Source organism: Ceratosolen solmsi, unplaced genomic scaffold, assembly GCF_000503995.2.
Source record: "Ceratosolen solmsi marchali unplaced genomic scaffold, CerSol_1.0 scaffold13, whole genome shotgun sequence".
NCBI classification, from domain to species: Eukaryota; Metazoa; Arthropoda; class Insecta; order Hymenoptera; family Agaonidae; genus Ceratosolen; species Ceratosolen solmsi.
The window spans coordinates 10546034-10566429 of record NW_011948418.1 but is presented as its reverse complement, the minus strand read 5'-3'; the positions used below and the strand labels follow the sequence as shown (position 1 = coordinate 10566429).

General features: G+C 31.2%; 1 protein-coding gene across 7 annotated transcripts in view; it reads right to left on the bottom strand.

Annotated features, from left to right (window-relative positions):
• Positions 1 to 18817, bottom strand: part of trio (trio Rho guanine nucleotide exchange factor) — a 110930-nt gene extending 92113 nt beyond the window's left edge. For 4 of the 7 annotated variants that reach the window (XM_011497199.1, XM_011497201.1, XM_011497200.1 and 1 more), the window contains exons 1-2: positions 4496 to 4916; positions 1207 to 1302 (exon numbers count right to left, since the gene is read on the bottom strand). In XM_011497199.1, the coding sequence (XP_011495501.1) occupies positions 1207 to 1302; positions 4496 to 4831 (432 nt within the window). In that variant the 5' untranslated portion in view covers positions 4832 to 4916. Of the gene's footprint in view, positions 1 to 1206; positions 1303 to 4495; positions 4917 to 5306; positions 5637 to 6322; positions 6603 to 7635; positions 7750 to 8906; positions 9226 to 18323 lie in introns of those variants that run through there. The other 3 variants (XM_011497202.1, XM_011497203.1, XM_011497205.1) reach the window with 2 other exon arrangements.
• Positions 18818 to 20396: the final 1579 nt, after the last annotated feature.

The following is a 20396-nucleotide window of genomic DNA, read 5'->3' as shown; positions in this document are numbered from 1 at the left end:
ACTACTGTGCTTGAGAGTATTGTTTTTATAAATAGCAAGGACGAAAGGAAATTAAACTTAACAGAAAAAGTTTTAATAAAGTTATAACTACTGCTCAAAGTTTACTAATTAAGGAGTTGACATGTTAACTTCTTAAAAGCATTAAATTTGTACGATCAAGATACCTTTAAAAAAAGAACAAAGAATTTATCACAGGACCAGACAAACGGGCATACAAAGTGTGCATGGAAGTTAAAACGACCTGTTCATCAACTCTTATATCTAATTCAGATATAATGCTCAAAGTTCTGATTACTAAAAATAAAATTGAAGATAAAGTTATTATTTCATTTCTGTTCGATATTGTAATAATTGTTCATTATTAATGCAATTGATTTTTATTTTAAAATTATACTACTTTATAATGATAAACGCTATTTTTACAATATGAAATTTATATCTGATGAAACAATTAATGTAATTTTGTTAAAATTTGAAAAATAACAATATCCAATTCGTACTCGTACAGTTGAATAATTTAATTTAAGTGTATTCACTTTTAATAAGTTTTAATAAGAACTTAATTTAAGAAATTTTGCACGTTTTAATAATGAATTAATCAAATAATAAAATAATTACTGTAAAAACAAAAAAAGAAGTGTAATAAATAAGTACTTGAGACTGTATTTGTCTAGATCGAATAGAAAAAAGGGTTAAAATAAAAAATTATAGGAAATATATTTTGCATCGACATCGATAACTTTGAAAAATAGTACTAAAGTGATTAATTATTTTAAATCATAGGCTATTTTTTTCTTAGTATGCAGAGCAATAAAAGTAATATTAAACAAACCTTTCAACATAATAACCATACAACTATATTTTCATGCAACGATGTGTATGTACATCTAGAATAAAAATATATTTTTTATTTTCCACTAATATCTAACCACAACATTTATATACACACGGATATACCAAACAACGTTAATAAATACTATCACTTCATAAACCAAGGAGGGAAAGCGAAGGGTCATGCAGTAACATTCATTGTGCCATGTAAATGCGTGTAGGGGGATGCGTGTATGTGTGAGGCGCGTGAAACAAACGCGAGATTAGCAATTTAGCTGGAAAGGCGGAACGTTAAGATAAACGGACGACAGTGACAAACACAGACGTACAGACACAGAGAGAACAAGAATCAGGCAGGCATGCATGAGAACGTACGTGTTTTCTTGTCGCGTGATCTATCCCCTGGGGTTGGTTACAGACTTGCACAAGATGATCCAGCTGGTAAAGAAGCTTCTTACTGGTACTATGAACCTAAACAACACCGTGCGCGACCGAAATGCCGCGTGTTAGATGATACGGGGCAGGACCGCAACGTAAATGTGTAAGTAAATATTTGTGTGTGTTTTGTGTACATGGAGTATATACGATTTCACGAGTGTACTATGTTTATGGGACACGTGACCAGCACCCGTCGGAAAAGACCGTAACGCAGCCCTGCGCGCATAAACTTACACAGTTAAGCGGGAATTTGCATGGCTTCTTCTTCATGTTTTTTTTTTCTCCCAATCGGCACTTTCTGTAATTGAGGATTTAAGTGGAATTTCTATTCCTTAAGGCAATTTGTCCATTTTATCAGAAATTATTTTCCAATACAAAACTTCGCAGCTGCGCGAATATACAAAATACATTATAGTAAGACGTATAAGAAATCTATTGAAGATCAAATACTAAACTAATACAATTAACATATTTTATAATTCCAACTGTACTATTAAAAAAATAATATGGTAATGAACTAATGAGAAAAGATTATTATTTTTGTACTACATCAAGATAAGCCGTACTTAATAGAATGTTCATTGTCTATATGTTTATATAAAACTTTAAACAAATATTTTGTTAGTAATAATTATTTTTGAAATTATAATAATCCTATAGATGTTGGATGCTCAAAGTACTTTAATTACTAATAATAAAATTAAAACGCTATAAAAGTAAATTCTAAGGTTGTAGAATATGTGCGCGCGCGCGCGCGCGCGTGTGTGTGTGTGTGTGTAATAGAGATTTAAAATTTACCCCTTCAATGTATTTGATTTCAATTTTTTTTTCCTTTTTTTTTCTTTTTCATAGTATTGCATTGTACACACGTCCAAATTCTGCAGTAAAAATGTATTGCATGTTTGATTTGGTAAAATATATAAACAATAAAAAAATAATAAAAATTCTTCTCAAATCCTCAATTATGTTTATTTATAAATCTGTGTATTTATTAGTATCTAAAGCACTGACTGATACACCTCAGTTTTATTTGCGCAACCATTGAAGTATATTACGTGATACAATAGATGTAAATAACATATATAAATACCCAGATTTTTATTTAAGACACCAAAACTATCTATATGATCCTGAAATAAGGTAGTTTAGTTATATTTGCCTCATACAGTTATTATTGCCTTTTCCTAACGCTCGAGCATAGTAGACTTTCGCCATTTTACCCAGACACCATGTTAGCATTAATATTTCATTATTTATTTTATTGTTTGCTAAAAACTATCATTTAAAAAATAATGATAACCAAATAATGAATCGTACATAATCATCACGAAAGTTGTCCGAGACAATGGTTGCGCTCGCGCTGTGACAAACTTGTAACATCTTGCCTAGTCCACTCAATAATGATTGATATGCATTATAAACCTGTAGGAACGTAAGTCAATAATTATTACCGCTTACATGTGAATTGGATAGTTTCATGAATTTTTAAAACAATTTTTCAAACTGCGTTCGATAATTTAATATTCAATCTTCTCTCAATGATTTTAATAGAAAGTTTATCGATACAGGTATATGGTTTATTAACTATAATTCTTAACGTACAAATTCGACAATTAATTATTTATACGTATTTACATTAAAAGTATCTACATCACTTAACTACAACCCATCTATGTGCAAATTTAATTAACTTACATAGATTTATATTTTTTGTCAAGAGCAATCCTTTTTTTATTTCAAATGACAAAAATTACAATTTAAAATTTAATCAGCCGAATGGCTCGTTAACTGATTATTATTCGGAGAAAAAATAAATTAAAGTACTCAAATCCATTTGTATGAATTACTTAGAAACACAGCGATGAAATTCAATAATGTAAAAGATACATAAATGCCTTTAAACGTTAATATTACATTTAATAGATTCATTTTCATTTAATATAGAGAAATAATTCAAAGAATGTAAGAACACGAAAATATCCAATTAAATAATGATAATTCCAAGCAGTACAGAATATCCCAAAGCAAAACGTATAAATTCACGATACACTTTGTGATAACGTAACAGTCATATATTTCGAAATTAATATTTCCACATAAAGTTTTCATTTGCAGCATAAAGTATTATGTGTTAATCTTTGAAAATTTAAGCTATGATAAATATGTATGAAACCTAACTAATTCTCGATTTAACAATGAGCTTTATTTAGTTAAGCTAAAGATCTTTTAGTTCAGGTGGTACAATATTAATTAATTTTATTAGCATTAAAATGTTTAGTAACATCCATTCAAAATTGTTATAAATAATATGATATTAAGTTTTGAAAGAAATTCAATCTGATTATAATTACTATCGGAAAGTTATAACGTTGAAAATAAATACCCGTATCTACGCTTTCGATAATTGCTTTCTATTTAAAATTTTGTTTATATATATATATATATATATATATATATATATAGCGTAAATGTATACCTGATATTCGTGTTATTACTATCGTATGCTTGTTATTACACATTAACTAAATAACTATATATTACTATGAAATTAAAAATTTATAATATTGATCCTACCGAATCGTAGCAAACTAATTTCTTTTGAAATAAGTTTATTAAATTGGGCGAAAATATGTACATTTCATTAAAAATTATAGTAATTATAGTATATAATAATAGTAATTAAAAATGGTGCTAATTTAAATTTAACGAAAAAAATCATTCTAATTTGTTAAGTATTAAAAAGTCCAATTGTATTAAAAACATCTGTTTATAAATATATAGCAATATTCGGTATAATATTGAGTGCAAATAAATTTTTAAATACTCACTGATTTGAACGCAATCGTGGTGTGTGTAAGTGTGTATGCGTGCGGTATATCAAATTTTACTTTCTACAATCTAAATTTATAATCTAATTTTATTAGAAATATTTTTAAATAATCTGTACACTGCTCTTCAAACTTTTAACTTAATTATTAATGAGCTATCTAAAAAACATGTGTTGAAGAACCATAATATATTTTATGCAAATGTAGCAATAACTGATTAATTATTTCACTACGATTCCGAAGGATTCAACTACCATAAAAAAAAAAAAAAAAAAAAAAAAATAATAATAATAATAATAACTTACAAACATCCTTTCTTTGTTTTCTGTACTAGTCGCAAGCGCACGTTTGGCGTGTTGGTAGGTAAAATGATGCCCGTTTAAAATGATATAAATTACCTCTGTGTAAGCCTGGCACATGGCTTCGTACAGTGTCTGATGTTGTCTGATATGCAACTCGAGAACCGGTATCTCGCTAGGTAGATTGGTGGCATCACAAGCCTGACTCCAACCAGTTACACTGTCCACGTATTGCTCGGCCTTGTGATGGAACACAACGCTCAGTCCCAAAACAGCCGTACGTTCATCCAGACCCGCAGCAAATTCTTTCCAAGCGCGATCGAGGCGACCGGCTACAGCGCGCACATGGCCTGCCGCATAATGCTGAGTCTCGAGGAGACGGCCCGCCATCGTCAGGATTTTGTTGATATTTACGTACATATTCATTGAATTCATGGCGAAATGTTTATGCTCCTCCTGAAGACTCTTCGCTACATTTATAAAATACAAAACAATGAAAGATAGGATAAGAATTATTTATAGCCAAGCGTGTGACTTCCTTTTGTAGGTATATCAATATTTTCAGAATATGTATCATTGAGAAATGTTTACGCTTTTTTCTTTTACAAATTAAAAATCACGTATTTGAATGTATGTAATATCGCGGTTAAACTATATTTTAACGATAAACATTATAATCAGTAAAAAAAATATGAAAAATCTACTTCGGTTTCATATTAAATTACATTTAAAGTAACTCCACTCAAATGCATTATATGAATAAATATAGGCAGTGATGTTAATTATTACATGATTTCAAATAATTGGATTATTATTTTTTTTTTTAATATTTCACACTAGGATCGAGTTTCTAAAATAAAACGAATATCTCGGAATAGATAGATCGATCGTTAATTTAAAAAAGACTTGCCTAGTTGGTAGGACCGTCCAATTTCTACGTAATTAGCTAAAAAGTTCTCGCGATTATGGCATATCCATTCAAACATTTTTTCACAATCTTGTTCAAATAACCTTAGCTGGAAACATTGTTCAAGCTTAATTTTTTTAATATGCCATAATTGCAATAAATGCTGTTGGGCAGCGTTGACAGAGTCGAGATGCTGTATGACGAGGTTTGCTATGTCTCTGCCGTCGGACTCTGATCCACCCGTTGCTCCTGATTCTACACTACCACTCTCATCACTACCATTTACATTTATGTTGAAACGTTGTAAGAGACGATTGCCGACAACTCCAACATCTACAAGTAAAATGTTTTACACATCCAAATTCATTAAAACTAAATGGTATTTTATTCTGATTAGTTAAGAAATTGCTTAAGACATTATACATTCCAATCCAAACTTTTAAAATATGAAAATTAAGAATAATAATTATGCGACTTAAATTTATCTTAATTAATGAATTTAAATCAATACTTTATAATACGGAGAATTACTTGTAAAAATATTTTTATTTTTATTTTTCTTAGTTTTCCATCAATTGCTTCATTCAATAAATAATCAAATTAAAAATGTGTAGTAAACACTACAAACTTCAATGTACATAATAGAGTAATCAGCTTTATTATATAACACAAGATAAAGAAAAATAATTAAAAATAACTTATTGAATCATTTAACATAACTTTCTTATTAATGAATATTCAATTTTTAAAATTTAATCACAACGAAAGATAATGTAAAATTAGTTAATTGATAATGAAAATAAGTGATTGGAGTTCGAACTGAATTTATTTATAAAACAGTAAACACTAAGCATAAATCAAAATCGATAATTAAAATAATTCAAAGTAGTCTTTTATGTATTTATGCGTGAATTCTTCAGGATATTTGAAATAGTTATCAGTGTAAGCATTTTAGCATAATATCTTCTAATGTATTATTTACTCTGCGTATGAACAAATTATTTGAAAACTGTAGGCACCTTCAACTGGAACTTTCATTATTTTCTTCTTCATGTCGTTATGAAGATCTATGCCATGCTTCGCTCCTCCGACATCGTCAGCGAAATCATTACGACTAAGATCCTCTTGTAAATCATCTAGTCTATCGAGTAGGTCACTGACCTGCCAAGTGAAGTCTTCTACAGCTACACGAATATCAATCCACTGGGCATGGTCGTACTGAAGAGAGCCATCCAAGTCTGTAGTTAATTGCGAAGGGTCTATATTTCTAACTAGCGCTTCGAAATTTACTGTATTAATCTGAAAATTAAGAATTCTACGTTAATGCTACGGGACACTAGTTTAACCTTTAATTTTATTAAGTAAGACGCGAGCCCATCTTAAATATCTATATTGAAATATTTTTCATTTCTCATTTGCAAAGTTATACAGATGTTGAGAGAATTTTTTTAAGTAAGTTTGTAATTGACTCAACAAAATTTGTAAAACGTCGCAAATGAAGTATTTATGTGCAGCTTCGTTTATAATGCTACCAATGTAATAAGACTCCGAAATTAAATGAAGCAATTTTATTTTTGTTATTAATAAAATATTACATATTAGTGTAATTATTATAATTCTTTTAGCAACTACGTAGAATATTTTATTAAAATTGACTATAGTAGATATTTATTTAATTGGATTAGACATTAATTTCAGTCATACAAACTTTGTAAACTATAAAGCCAACGAATTTATTACAAAAAGCTTTCTTATACAGTCACAGTAAAATAGATTGGAATATTTGTATTTTAAAATTAAGTAAAATGTTTATAGAGTACAATATTAAAAATTAAAGTTTGAATTTTCGATTATCCGTGGTTAATGCGATTGTTTGAAACAAAATCAATTTTTATGTAATCCCTTGCGAATGATGCTTAGATAGAAATATCCACGATTTTTTGTTGTTCGTCTTTCAGTTAACCGAACAGAGGAGATTGCATTAAATCACCCAAACGAGACGAATATCTACTCCACAAAGGCAGATAGGTGGTCGAAAAACATCGATAGCTATTCTCGGGGGTCGCCCTCACGCTCGTTCATTTTATTTCGGATCCACCCGACTGACAACCACTTATACACTAATGTATGCACTCATAAAAACAATGTCCATGTTCTCATCACGTTGCTTCAGGGAATACGACAAACAGCTTTATACACGTACATATAATTTCAACTACGTGATAAAAAACTAGGCCAGACTTATTCACTGAGACTGCACTATTAGTACAATACACACACCTACATTTGCGGCATTTAGAGCCACATGTATATATCGATTGTTCCCATTTACCTCAAAGTTGTACTTCTTCTGTTTGGCCAACGAAGTCCTTTGTTTCTGCCAAAAGTTCTCCGGCTTTATCAGGAAGGCTATGTAGACAGAGTGGTGGAAGTGGTCGTGCAGTACCTGTAGAAAAGGTCATTAAGAAAAGAGTTAATGCTGATATATGCAAATTCGAGATAATCAATAAATTAGATCGTTATTTTATAATTAAAAGTATGATAAATTTATAATTTGAAAATAATTCTTTTCGTTTCTGGATTATACATTCAACGGTGATTGATAGCTTGAAAGGTTTATAAATCTTTATTCATTCAAGGTCTGCGTAGAAATTTCATAATTTATAGAATTACGAACATTTTATTATACTACAGAAATCCTTTATCATTTATAAAAGTCTGCTACAGTAACTGATTTATTCACTAGCTGCAATATAATACTCGTGAAATTTAATTTATGTTTCAAGTAGGAGTTTAAATTTTCATATTTATAAAAATGTATTTATTACATATAAATTAAATAATTTTGTTACAATATGTTAAGTATATGTAGAATATTGATTTGTTTGTCGAAACTCTAGGAAGCGACAATCGTATATAAAATTATATATTGCATTCAAATGATTGCAGCATTTGTAAGAATATTTTGGCTACTGGAATATTTCGACTTTTCTTATAGATGCCAAAAGCTACGTATGCACTACAGTGCGTCAAATTCTATTTACATAATTCATTCGAATGGATCCGCCATTTTTAAATTTAAGTACTAAACCTAAATAAATATTTTGATAGTCTTTAGAAAGCTGTACAAAATCAGCAAAACTTTATATCCTTATCTTATATATTCATAAAGAAACTTATCTTTTGCATTTGACAATTCTGCTGAAATCACTGTCTTTGTGTTGTTTAGTAAAACAATATACTTAATACAATTTTTGTTCTAAAAGACCCAAGATTGCTACAAGAGTGAGCAAAAAATTTATCTGAATTCAGTGTTTTTCTTGTACAGCTACTGCGGACAATAACTTTTTAAGCGCGTAACGAATTTCTTAAATTTGTTTTGGTTACAAATTTCAAAACAATAACAATAATAAAGAATTAATTTTTTGTTTACTTTAGATATATATTTACATCGCGGCAAGTGATCAGGACGAAACTCTAATTTTTTACATCCTTTTTCAGGAAGTGGAGAAATTAGCATAAATTTTATTGAATTATATAAAAGTGAATTTATGCTTAAAGCAAGTGCGTTAGTGAATGGTCGAGATGACCTACGTGGATTACCTTGAGTATAGGCTTGACGGAGTCCCAGGTGGTGCCGCGCATGTCAACGACAACGGTGAAACGCAAACCTCGGTCCTCGTCGTTGGGAATGGCCAATAGGTACTGAAGGAGTCGTCGGTAGTCCTCAGGTTTGGCTCGCTCGCGTCTCGCCGTCGTCGGGAACAGCAGAAGGAGGCCCCCGCGACGGTCGCGTCCGCCCGGTAATATGGCCAGACGCTCCTGTAACAGGGGCAGAACCTCGGCTGCACGGATAACATCCATCTTCGTTATCAGCGGCCGCAGGCTGTCCATATTTATTGTCACTTGGTATCACTCAAATCTGAAAAGCAGATGGAAATTGCATAAGTTAATAAATAGTATTATCGAGGAGTTGGACACTAACAGTTGACATTGGTTTTCACAATTTTCTTGTTTAATCAAACTCCTGTCGTAGCTTACATTGTTCATGATTATCTCGTATTCTAATGAAATGAGTATTGATTATTTTACCTGGCCCTCCTAAATGGATAAATCAATATGCTTAATGTGAATTATTGTTTCTTATAGCTTGATTAAGAGAATGTAAAAAATCCCCGAATTTATTGCTATGCAACTTTTTTTCTTTCTTTCTTTCTTTTTTTCTTTTTTTTTCTTTTTTTTTTTTTTTAATTTAATTAAAAGAACAGTTAAGAAATACATACAGCATAATATATTCTATTACGAAATGCTCTTTCTCATATTCAAATTGAAAAAATATCATATTTATTATATTATCAGAACATGTACGGTGCATTTATATTTATTGTTATGAAAGCAACTTTTTATTTTAATTATACGATTTCGTTAGAAAGTAAATACACGTAATATGATATAATTAATTTGAAATAAAACTCATCAACGGGCATTAGCTTTCGGCATTCTATATACTAATTTAAAAGTTTATGCGAATCTCACTTTACCTTATGTATATTTCATAAATTTGGATTTGCCAATAATTTGACTTTAATTAAACAAAATATAAACTCACACGTAATACATTTCTAATAATAACAATGTATATGGATAACAATGTATTAGCAATGTAAGTAGAAATTAATAATAAAATGATAAGTAGAGCTTAAAAAAAAAGAGAGAAAAAAAACAATTTTTTTTTACGTTGTAGCATATTGTTAGTTTAAAGTAAAATTCACAAAGTAAAATATTAAGAAATTTATAAATACATTTTTTAAAATGATTTCTTCAAATCACATTTCATTATATACGAACGAGAAAAAATATTAATATTCCTAAGGTAAAGGAGTTTGTCTTGTCACTTATAAGTATTCGCTATTAATAATTAATACTTAGCGGACAAGTCGAACCGTAATGATTAAAGTAGCCGTTAAATTTACTGTTATTATCTTATGAATATAAAGCACTATTATAATGTAGATTTTGTGCGTAGACTATTTTTTTTTTATTTTATAAGCATTAAAGAAATAATATTTTCGACTATGAGAGCGGTAAATTAGAAATATTATTTAATAATTGCTATCAATTGTAAATCTTCATGAAAAATGAGCATCAAATATTATTTTAACTATGTATTTGTAATGAATTATTTAAATCAATTAATAAAATTGTATAAATAAATTTCATTCATTTATTTCATTAGTAAGGATTTTTGATACTTGTTAACTATTCTTTAGGCTATTTCATATATTTCATAGTGATTAGTTTCTAGTTGGAATAATTAGTTTCACATCAAATGTCCTTACCATGTAGTTAGCAACGCGTAAACTCTCTTTTGTACGCACGAGCATATAAATTCTCTGCAGTAATTGACAATAATGAAAACTTTTCGACAGATCTAGATGAAATACGGAGAATAAAGGTGTTGGCAAAACAACGGCAGAGGTAGTATCGCCAAGCACTTTTAAACTCCCTGTGAAAAGCACTTAATTCGCGGCTTAAGAGAGCAATTCCCCAGCTGTAATCGAACAGTGCGCCCCAACAAAGCAAACTCAATTACTCTCCTATATAGAAACTCTATTTCTCCACATTCACTTAAAGTTTCAGCCTGGACGCACACATTTCGCCACTAGTTTCGATCGAAATACTATAAGAAGAGCGAGCCACCATTCCTTTTCCAGAATTCATTGAATGTAATGAAAATAAAAAAGAGGAGTGGAAAAAGGATCACACGAGCACGGACGAACCTGTTTCATAGCTTAACATTCGATAAATTCTTCGCCCTTTCAAGAATCCTTTTAATGCTCTTTCTTCGATATTAGCGGGGATATGAGTTTGCCAGAACTCTAAGCGACATTTCAACTGGCATTGAGAAATTTCATAGCGATATAAACGGACCATTTGTATAGGCAAATGTACAATCATTGGGATTTAGGTCTTTCGAAATGACGCGTTTTATTGACGTGCGAAAAAGATTTTGAAATATTTCACGACTCGATTTCCATCAATGTTTTCAATTTTTAATTATTCCGAATGGCGATTGACGCGATAATGGGAGTGTTAATTTCCTACTTTGCTTAAAAAAATCGATACAAAACTTTAATACTTTGCAAAACTTCTTCAATAACCAAGGGACGTGACTATTTCAATATTTGTTCGTATACATATAAATAATTAAAAATTTTTACAATATTTTTTTAGAAATTTTCTCAATTGCTTGAAAATGCATATAAAACCAATTAACGTAATACAAACGGAAATCAGCATTACACTTTTAAAATACATCATTTAAATACTATTTTAGAGTATTAAAATTATAAAATCGAGTAGTATCTATCCAAATAATAATAAATTCTAATAATTAATATTATTAATTCTGATTAAAATGATTTTTCATTATTTCTCTACATAACGACAAATAACCAATATATATATATATATATATATATATATATATATATATATAAACATTTTGTAACAAAATACTACAATTGTTCTATAACTTTCAATATCTTGCTATTAAAAATAATTTACTTCCGTGTTGCTAAAATAATAATATTGTATAAAACTTTTTCCTTATTTAACAATTTTTACTTCTTAACTTTTTCCAATTAATTTGAACAAATGTATTATAAAAAGAATTTAAGACATAATAATAACAAATAAAAACAAAAAATTTTGTTTCGTAAACTTTCACATCTTTAACAATACGATATTTATAGAATTGGACTGTAAATTAAAAGCATTTTCATTAATTAAACCATATTTATAAATGAATTTGTATTGTAAGAAGCATAAATAAAATGTTCGGCTATATAAAAACAATTTATACACAATAATTAGTCTAACTAATAGTATTACTAAAAGCTTTATGATAAATGTATTAATTAATCTGAAATATTTGCAAACTTCACTTCTACTACTCATAATGGGTTAACTCAGAATATTCTCATTCATATTTGGGACAACAGTCGACTTGCGCGTAGCCGCAGATGGAAGCTTTGAAGTATCTTATTCTCATAGGGATCTCTAAATATCGTGAGTTGCTCTCCTTCCGCATTAAAAAATTGACGAAAAGCATGCTTATGCTAAAATCAAAGACGCATTTTCGCAATGTAGACACAGACGGTGCATAAAAGTTGAAAAATAAAAGCGGAGGATTGAGAACGAGATTTGGAATTAGAGCGCAGATCCGGGCGAGGCAAGTCGATCGAATAAAAATTTTTGCGATTTTTTCTGCTTGTGAAGATTACAATATTGCAGATAATAATTTACTTTTATAAGATTTTTATTTAATTATAGCAGATTACAATTTACGGTAACGATGATAATATTATCGTATACATTTCTGTATTGGTTTATTCTAAATTAATATACGATATCAAATATTGACATTCAAAATCATTTACGTTAACATAAGCTCTTTTAATTTAATATAAATATAATTTATTTTTAACTTAATATTAAGATTAATTAGTATTAAATTTAAGTATAACATGTATGTTGAATTTCCAAACTTCATATGAGAAATGTTTCGTAAAATCATCTATCGATAATATGTCAATTTATTAATAAAAATTTTCCTTTCGTTTTTTTCTTAATTATTTCAACGAAATTTAATAACATAAATTTTTATACAATTAAAATTTTATTTTAATTCAAATCAATATAATTACTTCGCACATAAAATATGATTTATCGAATTCATATTTTTTCATATTTTATTTAAATCATACTTTTTTTATTGTATAATCTTCATCATGTTTATTCACATCATTCTTATTTTAATATAAAAAAAGTTTTTTTTAAATACAATATCATATTCACTTTTACTCCAATTTGTAAAGCTGCAAAAATATCAAGATAGAAATTTAAATTAAAAAGTTAACATAATTTAAGAATAATATACATTTACGCAGATATAATGTTTATATATAGCTAATAAAATATCGAAAATATTATAATATAACAATTATGTTGTTATTCGATTTCTTAACGAATGAAAATGTTTCATAAAAATTGTCCATAATTCCAATTTACATTAAATCTCCATGATATTTAATTACATTAAAATCTGTGAAATGGACAATATCTAATCATTATAAATAGGAAACTTCGATACCACTGCAGTTATTTTATTAGTTCTCAGATACAATATTTTCGTAACGGTATATCAGTTCTAATTTCTGACAACGTCAAGAAAAAAAGTACGACATCAATACTTTAGATAATAATGAATTGGCACTTCTCATGTTTGACAATAAATGACGTATTTTGTATTAAAAATAATTACGATATTAAAGATAATAACGAATATATTGTGTAATAATATATAATGTATTGAATATTGAAAATAATCATTAATGTGGTAAAAAAAATTTAAAGATAATAACGAATATATTGTGTAATAATATATAATGTATTATAAAATCAATATTGAAAAGAATCATTAATGTGGTAAAAAAAAATTTTTTTAAATATATAAAAATGAAACTTTCTTTATAATTAATTGAATAATCATCATTGCAAAAGATTATATTTATTGATAAGCAAATCGAATAAGTTATAAATAAGTCGATAATCAACAATCTTCAATAGTTTAAAAATTTTACATAAAACTTTACTTTTCATAATTTCAAACATATTTACTTTAGAATTAATTTTATATTAATCATTCTTTTTCAGCATCTAAACACATATATTAACAAACCTATTATCTAATCTATAATACTTAAAGAAAAATTGAAAAATTGGTAAAATTGTAGCTTATGATCGCATCTTAAACATTTAAGCATTTGTTAAATATGTTAAACAAAAAAAAAAAATTACCCGATCACTTCAATGAAAGCTAGATTTATGTATTTATTTTTTTTTCATTTAGTTTTTATATTGATTTTTTTTTGGACAGATATTTTTATACTATTGATTAAAATGCCGATATACACTGAATTGTATTTTACAAAAAACACTTCGCACTGGCCCAAACAGTAGTGACGAAGCAAGTATTACTTCATTAGACAATAGCATACCACTAGACTTTCCAAAATTTAATTGTAAAAAGATAAAAGCTGAAGCTGCCATTAAGAGCAATTCATTATAATACAAGAGAGCACTATTCTAGTTATACATCGTACAGTAATACATAAGTGCGAAAAGCAGTATACTACTAACAAAAGGAAGCAAGCTCCATTCCTTTCAAAGTTCACCCTATATGGGAGCAGATTTCACCAATGCAATAATTAGTGCGACTAATTCTCACTAAGCCAAGACTTGGATAACACCAATGGTAACATACTCTAGTAACCCGGCCTTCCTTCTATTAACTTCGTCGAGTGTTCCTCGCTCACAAGACACTTATCACACGTAAGATCGTTCGCATGTCCTTGCGTCTAAGCGCGGGACCCATTGTCTTCTTTCACCCAACGCAATCAACTCCACACTCGGAGTGTCACGATTCGGCGCTGACTCGAAATGTCATCGTTCGCGCAACGCGCACGCCACCGGCTTCTCGCCGCTCCTCTCTCTCTCTCTCTCTCTCTGTCTCGCTCGTATACGTCGATCCAGTACCTTGTGCATCTGACAGCCTCCGAGGCGCGAGGAAAGCGATGTGCAACGATATCGGGACAGACACCGTGCGCGCGCATAACGTGCATAAGTCGGCTCGGAGTGTAGTAACTACGGCTCAGTCGAGGACGAATCAATCGTGAGAAAAACTAAAAGAGTCCAAGAGATACAGAGAAAGAGAGATGGAGAAAAGAACGAGCGTATGCACGCAGGAAGTACATGACGCGATAATGCCGGGTGTGCGTCGAAGGAGCGCAAGCTTTAATCGCATCTCACCTCGCGTTCTCCAGGAATAGAATTTTCCGAGGCTTCCATGTATTTGCGCGCGCGCGCGCTCCTTAAAGTTGATAATTCAAATGAGGCGAGACCAGAATTCACCAGGACTGTATCAATATCGCAGCAAGCGAATAATTAAGGATTTTCATTAGTGTTATTAGTGTTTTGTAAAGTAGAGTGAGTAACGAATGCTATTAGTCTGTATTTTTTTTAGAAGATTCTTGCATACTGTGATTACGGGCATTTGATAACGAATCGACGACGGGCTGGGAGGAGAAAAGGCGAAGTTGCTGAAATTGAAGCGAATGATCGCTTATCGTTGAAAATATCAAATCGAGTGGGCAATTTATGCCTTATTTGTATGGCGATACTTTTCGAACGACAACGAATTTATAACTTACGGACTCTTAATTATTAAATGACGGGCCAGTCAATTTTATTGCTAAGGCTCTTAGTAACTCGAATCTCGGTAAAACATACGCAATAAATTATTAACGTCATCTATTCAATATATTAAGATAATCGAAAGAAATAACTAAAACGATGGAAATAATAATTTTACGTTTTGTATACATAATTAGATTTATAAAAAAATTTCTGCAGAGATTGATATTTACGCTTTAAAATATTTACAATGTGTAAAAAGAATTTGACTATGCTGTTAAATATTGTACGTATATTTAAAAATTTTTAATTATAAGTAGAAATCATTACAATTATCATTTATTATTATTTTACGCATATCTATCAAATTAATTAATAGACTAGTTAAAATTAGAATAGCCTAAATTAAATTCTAATTATTCTTCGATTCATATTTGGTTCAACGCATAATTATTGATACATTTTGGGATTAAAAAAAATTTCATTTAAAACATTAATAAATACTTGCATTGAAACATATTTTAATTATTTTTCACGATAAAGAAATTTTGCAATTATAATCATAAAACATTATGATCTACAAACATGGAAAAATAACTCTCATTTTTCCTTGATCTCTTTACTTAACAAGCTATTGACATAAATATGTGTAATAAATGGCGTTTATGATTTGGATAAATTACTTCAACAATTAATGTAAATCATTCAATAACTTTCATTTAATTTCACGAAACAAATGCACATAAGACATGGAATTGAAGTATTATTTTATCTACAAAAATAATAAAAAATATCAAAGTGCAAATGTATTTTATAAAGAGGCAAACAACGTCTATTAAATCTAGCAAAAATGAAATTGAATTATTAATGAAATGTGTGTAGAATTATTTTTATTTATTAAATAACGTCATATAATGTCATAACACTATTAATGCCATAATTAATACGATTATGTAATGGTAATATTTTAAAGATAATAGCTTTAATTATATTTACTCGTATAGATAAATAAATTAATTACAGCAAGCGTTAAGCAGAAAATATTGTAGTATTTAAAATTTAAAAATTTTTATTTCTCTAATGAAATCACAAATAATAATATGAAATATGATTGAAATAATTTATGTGTACATCACATCTACAAATCGCTCTAAACCATTAATTTTAAACATTAATTTAGGAAAATAAATAAATTGATCTGAAAAGTACCAAAATTTATATTTTTTAAAGACAATGCGTCTTTGTCAAACGACTTTTTAATATAATAATACAATTTTTAAATATTTTTGTAAGTATAATATTATGTTTAAGCCAACAATTTAATTACATTTGGAATTATAAAAGCGCACAAGTTGTAAAAATTATATTCGTAAATTATGAACGATGTACATAATATATAAATAAAAATAAAATAGTAATTGAAGAAAACTGTTAACTCTACTCATTTATACAACCAAGTTGAAAATATAAGGACAAATTTTCATAAAATGCAAGCACTAAATTGATATAAAAATAAAATTTTCAAATGTAAACATTCACTCTGCTTACATAATCTATAGTATATTTAATTTACAAATATAAATATTTTATTTCATTCATTTATTGTACGATATAATCAATAATGGATTATTTCTGACAAGACACTCGAACGAACCGTTAATCTAAATTTTTACCGCATATTTACTTTCAAGACGAATGCATAACAATTATTTATATTTTCTTTATATAATCGGAATAAAAAAAAAATAGGAATTTTAACTTTTATATTAGCTCGTGACTTATTACCGTAAGTATAATGATAATTGATTTAACTTTTACTTTTTATTACACAATAGAAAAAAAAGATTCTTTCTATGATAACTAAATTGATAAAGCATAAGTACATGTAAAACATAGTGCGTGAAAGTACCGTTACATTATTACACACGTTTCACATAATGGAAAAACGGTGAACCCACAAAACAGCGACTGTGGAGGAGTCTTGTCGCGAAAGGAACGTACCGACACAAACACGATTGATATTATATATATATATATATATATATATATATACATATTGTAGTATATATACGTGCGAGCACGTACGCATGGATATGAATTTATGTATACATATATTGTATAGGTATACACAGTTGTGCGTGTGCGCGCGCGCTCGTAGTCATTGGAAAAGTATGCATGCGCATATTATGCGTGAGCGTGTGTGCGTGTGCATCGAAGAAACAGAACTATAGCGAGAATGAAGACAGAACACGAGAAGATAAAATCACCTATTAAATGATAAAGCACGCAGACTCCTCGTTTTTACAGACACGCTGTATAAGATACCGTATTTCGAGCAGTAAATTTAATTGGCAAAGGCCAGAAAAGGCCGTGTGTAGAAGACGCCTAAGAGACGATAATTCGACTAAGTCTTCTTTATTGAATTTCCGCAGGGACTAAGGGTCTCGAGAAGCTATCCTACACGAAATACAGAAATATACCGTAGACAAGCGACACAAGCACTCTCGAGTAAGCGGGCAGAGACAGACAGTCAGACAGGCACGCATTAACCCACGGGCGCACACAAACGCGAGCGAACGAGCTCACGCACGCTTGTACGCACGGACGCATGCACGCACGCACGCACGCACGCCCGCACGCACACAGGCTAGAGAGGAATACGCAAAGGGGTAGACGACACGGGGGACCGAAGGTAGTGCTCGGACGACAGTCGAAACGCGGCACGCAGACAATGATAAAAGTACTTTAGCGGCCGATGCCTACCTCGCTCGGCACTTCTGCTGCCGCCGCTGTCGCTGCTGCCCGAGAAACGTCGATGACGGAGGCGTCGTCGTCGTTGACGCTGTTGCATCGTCTTCCCCGTGGCTCGCCGACATCCAGCCTCCCGTGGCTCGCACCGCAGCAGCATGTGCACGGAGGGCAAGCAGATAACTTGCGCGCGAACCGACGACTACGTGTCACGGCGCAACGCCGCCGTCCGGAGCTGGCTGGAGTCGCGCGCGGCGCGCGGCCCTGGACTATTTATCACCCGGTGCGCGTACCTCGTCGGCTGCCTCCGAGATCGGCTGTATCCGCTCCGCGCGCAGACGCGCTGCCACGATCAGAGGAGCGGGCCAACGGCCTGGAGGTGGGCCTCGCCGTCGCGGCTCCTCATAACTACCAGTCGCTCGAGTCGCGTTCCTCTTTCCTCCCGCACTCGGCGTCCGCTCAACTCGACTCGACTCGGCTTCACTCAGCTCCCGACTCCCGATTCCCGACTCCCGCTACTCCCGTCTCCCGAGCAACACTAACACACAAGCGCCGAAGTGGACGAGCCCCCGGGGGCGCGCGCGCGCTCGCTCCCTCTCTCTCTCTCTCTCTCTCTCTCTCTCTCTCTCTCTCTCTCACTCTCCCTCGCTCTGACTCACACACGTGTGGCGAGCGACGAGACGCGGGGGGTCGTCGAGGACTCGTCGTGCGTTAGCATGAGATAGACGCTATGGCGGGCGGCTCCAAGCGTGTATGGGTACGACCGTGCGTCCGACGGGCGACGGGGCAAGTCTCTTTTTCCGAGGGCTGCGCGCGTGTATCCGTGCGCGAGTTGTTCGTTCTCTAGTGCCAGTGTACTCTTGGTGGCGGCGACTGACTGGAGAGTCACCTTTCGGCAAATTTGTGCACGGCCACGGAGAATGAGCGAAATGCGCGAAAGCGAACGCTGGAGGGGGGGGGGCAGGATCTTTCTCGAGCCATTGGTCTCTTCGCAACTGTCTACGATGAGTAGCTGAAAATGTCGGCTACCGGGACTGCCGGTAAATCGTGGAAGATAAGATGCCCTCGCGAATTCAAATTTCCAATGAAATAGAGACGACTTTTGGGAGCGGAACGTTCGAAAGGTTTGGACGGTTGGAGTAGAAAGTGCTGCCGGTATAGGGAATTTTCGTGCATTGGCCAGCCTGGTGTGGAAGGTTTTACCCGAATGTTTGGTGGTTTATTTAATTATGGATTTTTCGTTTTTTCCCCAAGTTCGAATTCGGCGAATTCAAGATTATTGACGGGCTCGTTCTCGGCAATGACTAAACTTAATTTATGCTCACCTTGGACGAATAAAATAAAAGGATCTTGAAATTATTTTAATTAGCATTGATACTATTGATTAGATTTTAAAATGCCGGCGTCTGGTTTCTGATCGTAACGCAATTATTCAGTCTAATATTACGTATTACCTACCTTTGCGATACTTGTGATACTTGGAAGTCGTACATTCATATTTATGATGATTAATGCAGGCACTTCGATTTAATTATATATGTAATTTAATTTGTAATCACTATTTGTTTTACAAAATTATTATAATGGCGTATTAGTTACGATAGTCAATAAATTTATATTGATAACCGAAGTTTTCGGAGATTAAATTCCCAAGTTCAGATATGATAATAGAAATAAAAGTTTTACCTTCTAAAGTATAGGGATATTTTAATCCTTTAACGTCATACTGTATAAAGTAGGGATTTACTATAATTATTTAATACATGCTCGATTTGAATATAATATTATTTATTATTCAATGATCGATTGACTATATTATTAATAAAGATTAATGACGTACTTATTAACCTAATCATTTTCAATATATTCCTCATGAAATATACAAAATGATTTAATTTTTATTCTTAAATCGAAATATAAGATCCATTTACAAATCTATTTAAATTGTATTTATATGCACAGTCCATGTATTGCAACATATTTCTTACATATTGTTTGATTTGCTGATAAATTATTGATTTATGTATTTACAAAAATCATTCAGTTTCATGTTTCACGATAAAGAAGTTTTTCTCATTTTATAAAATA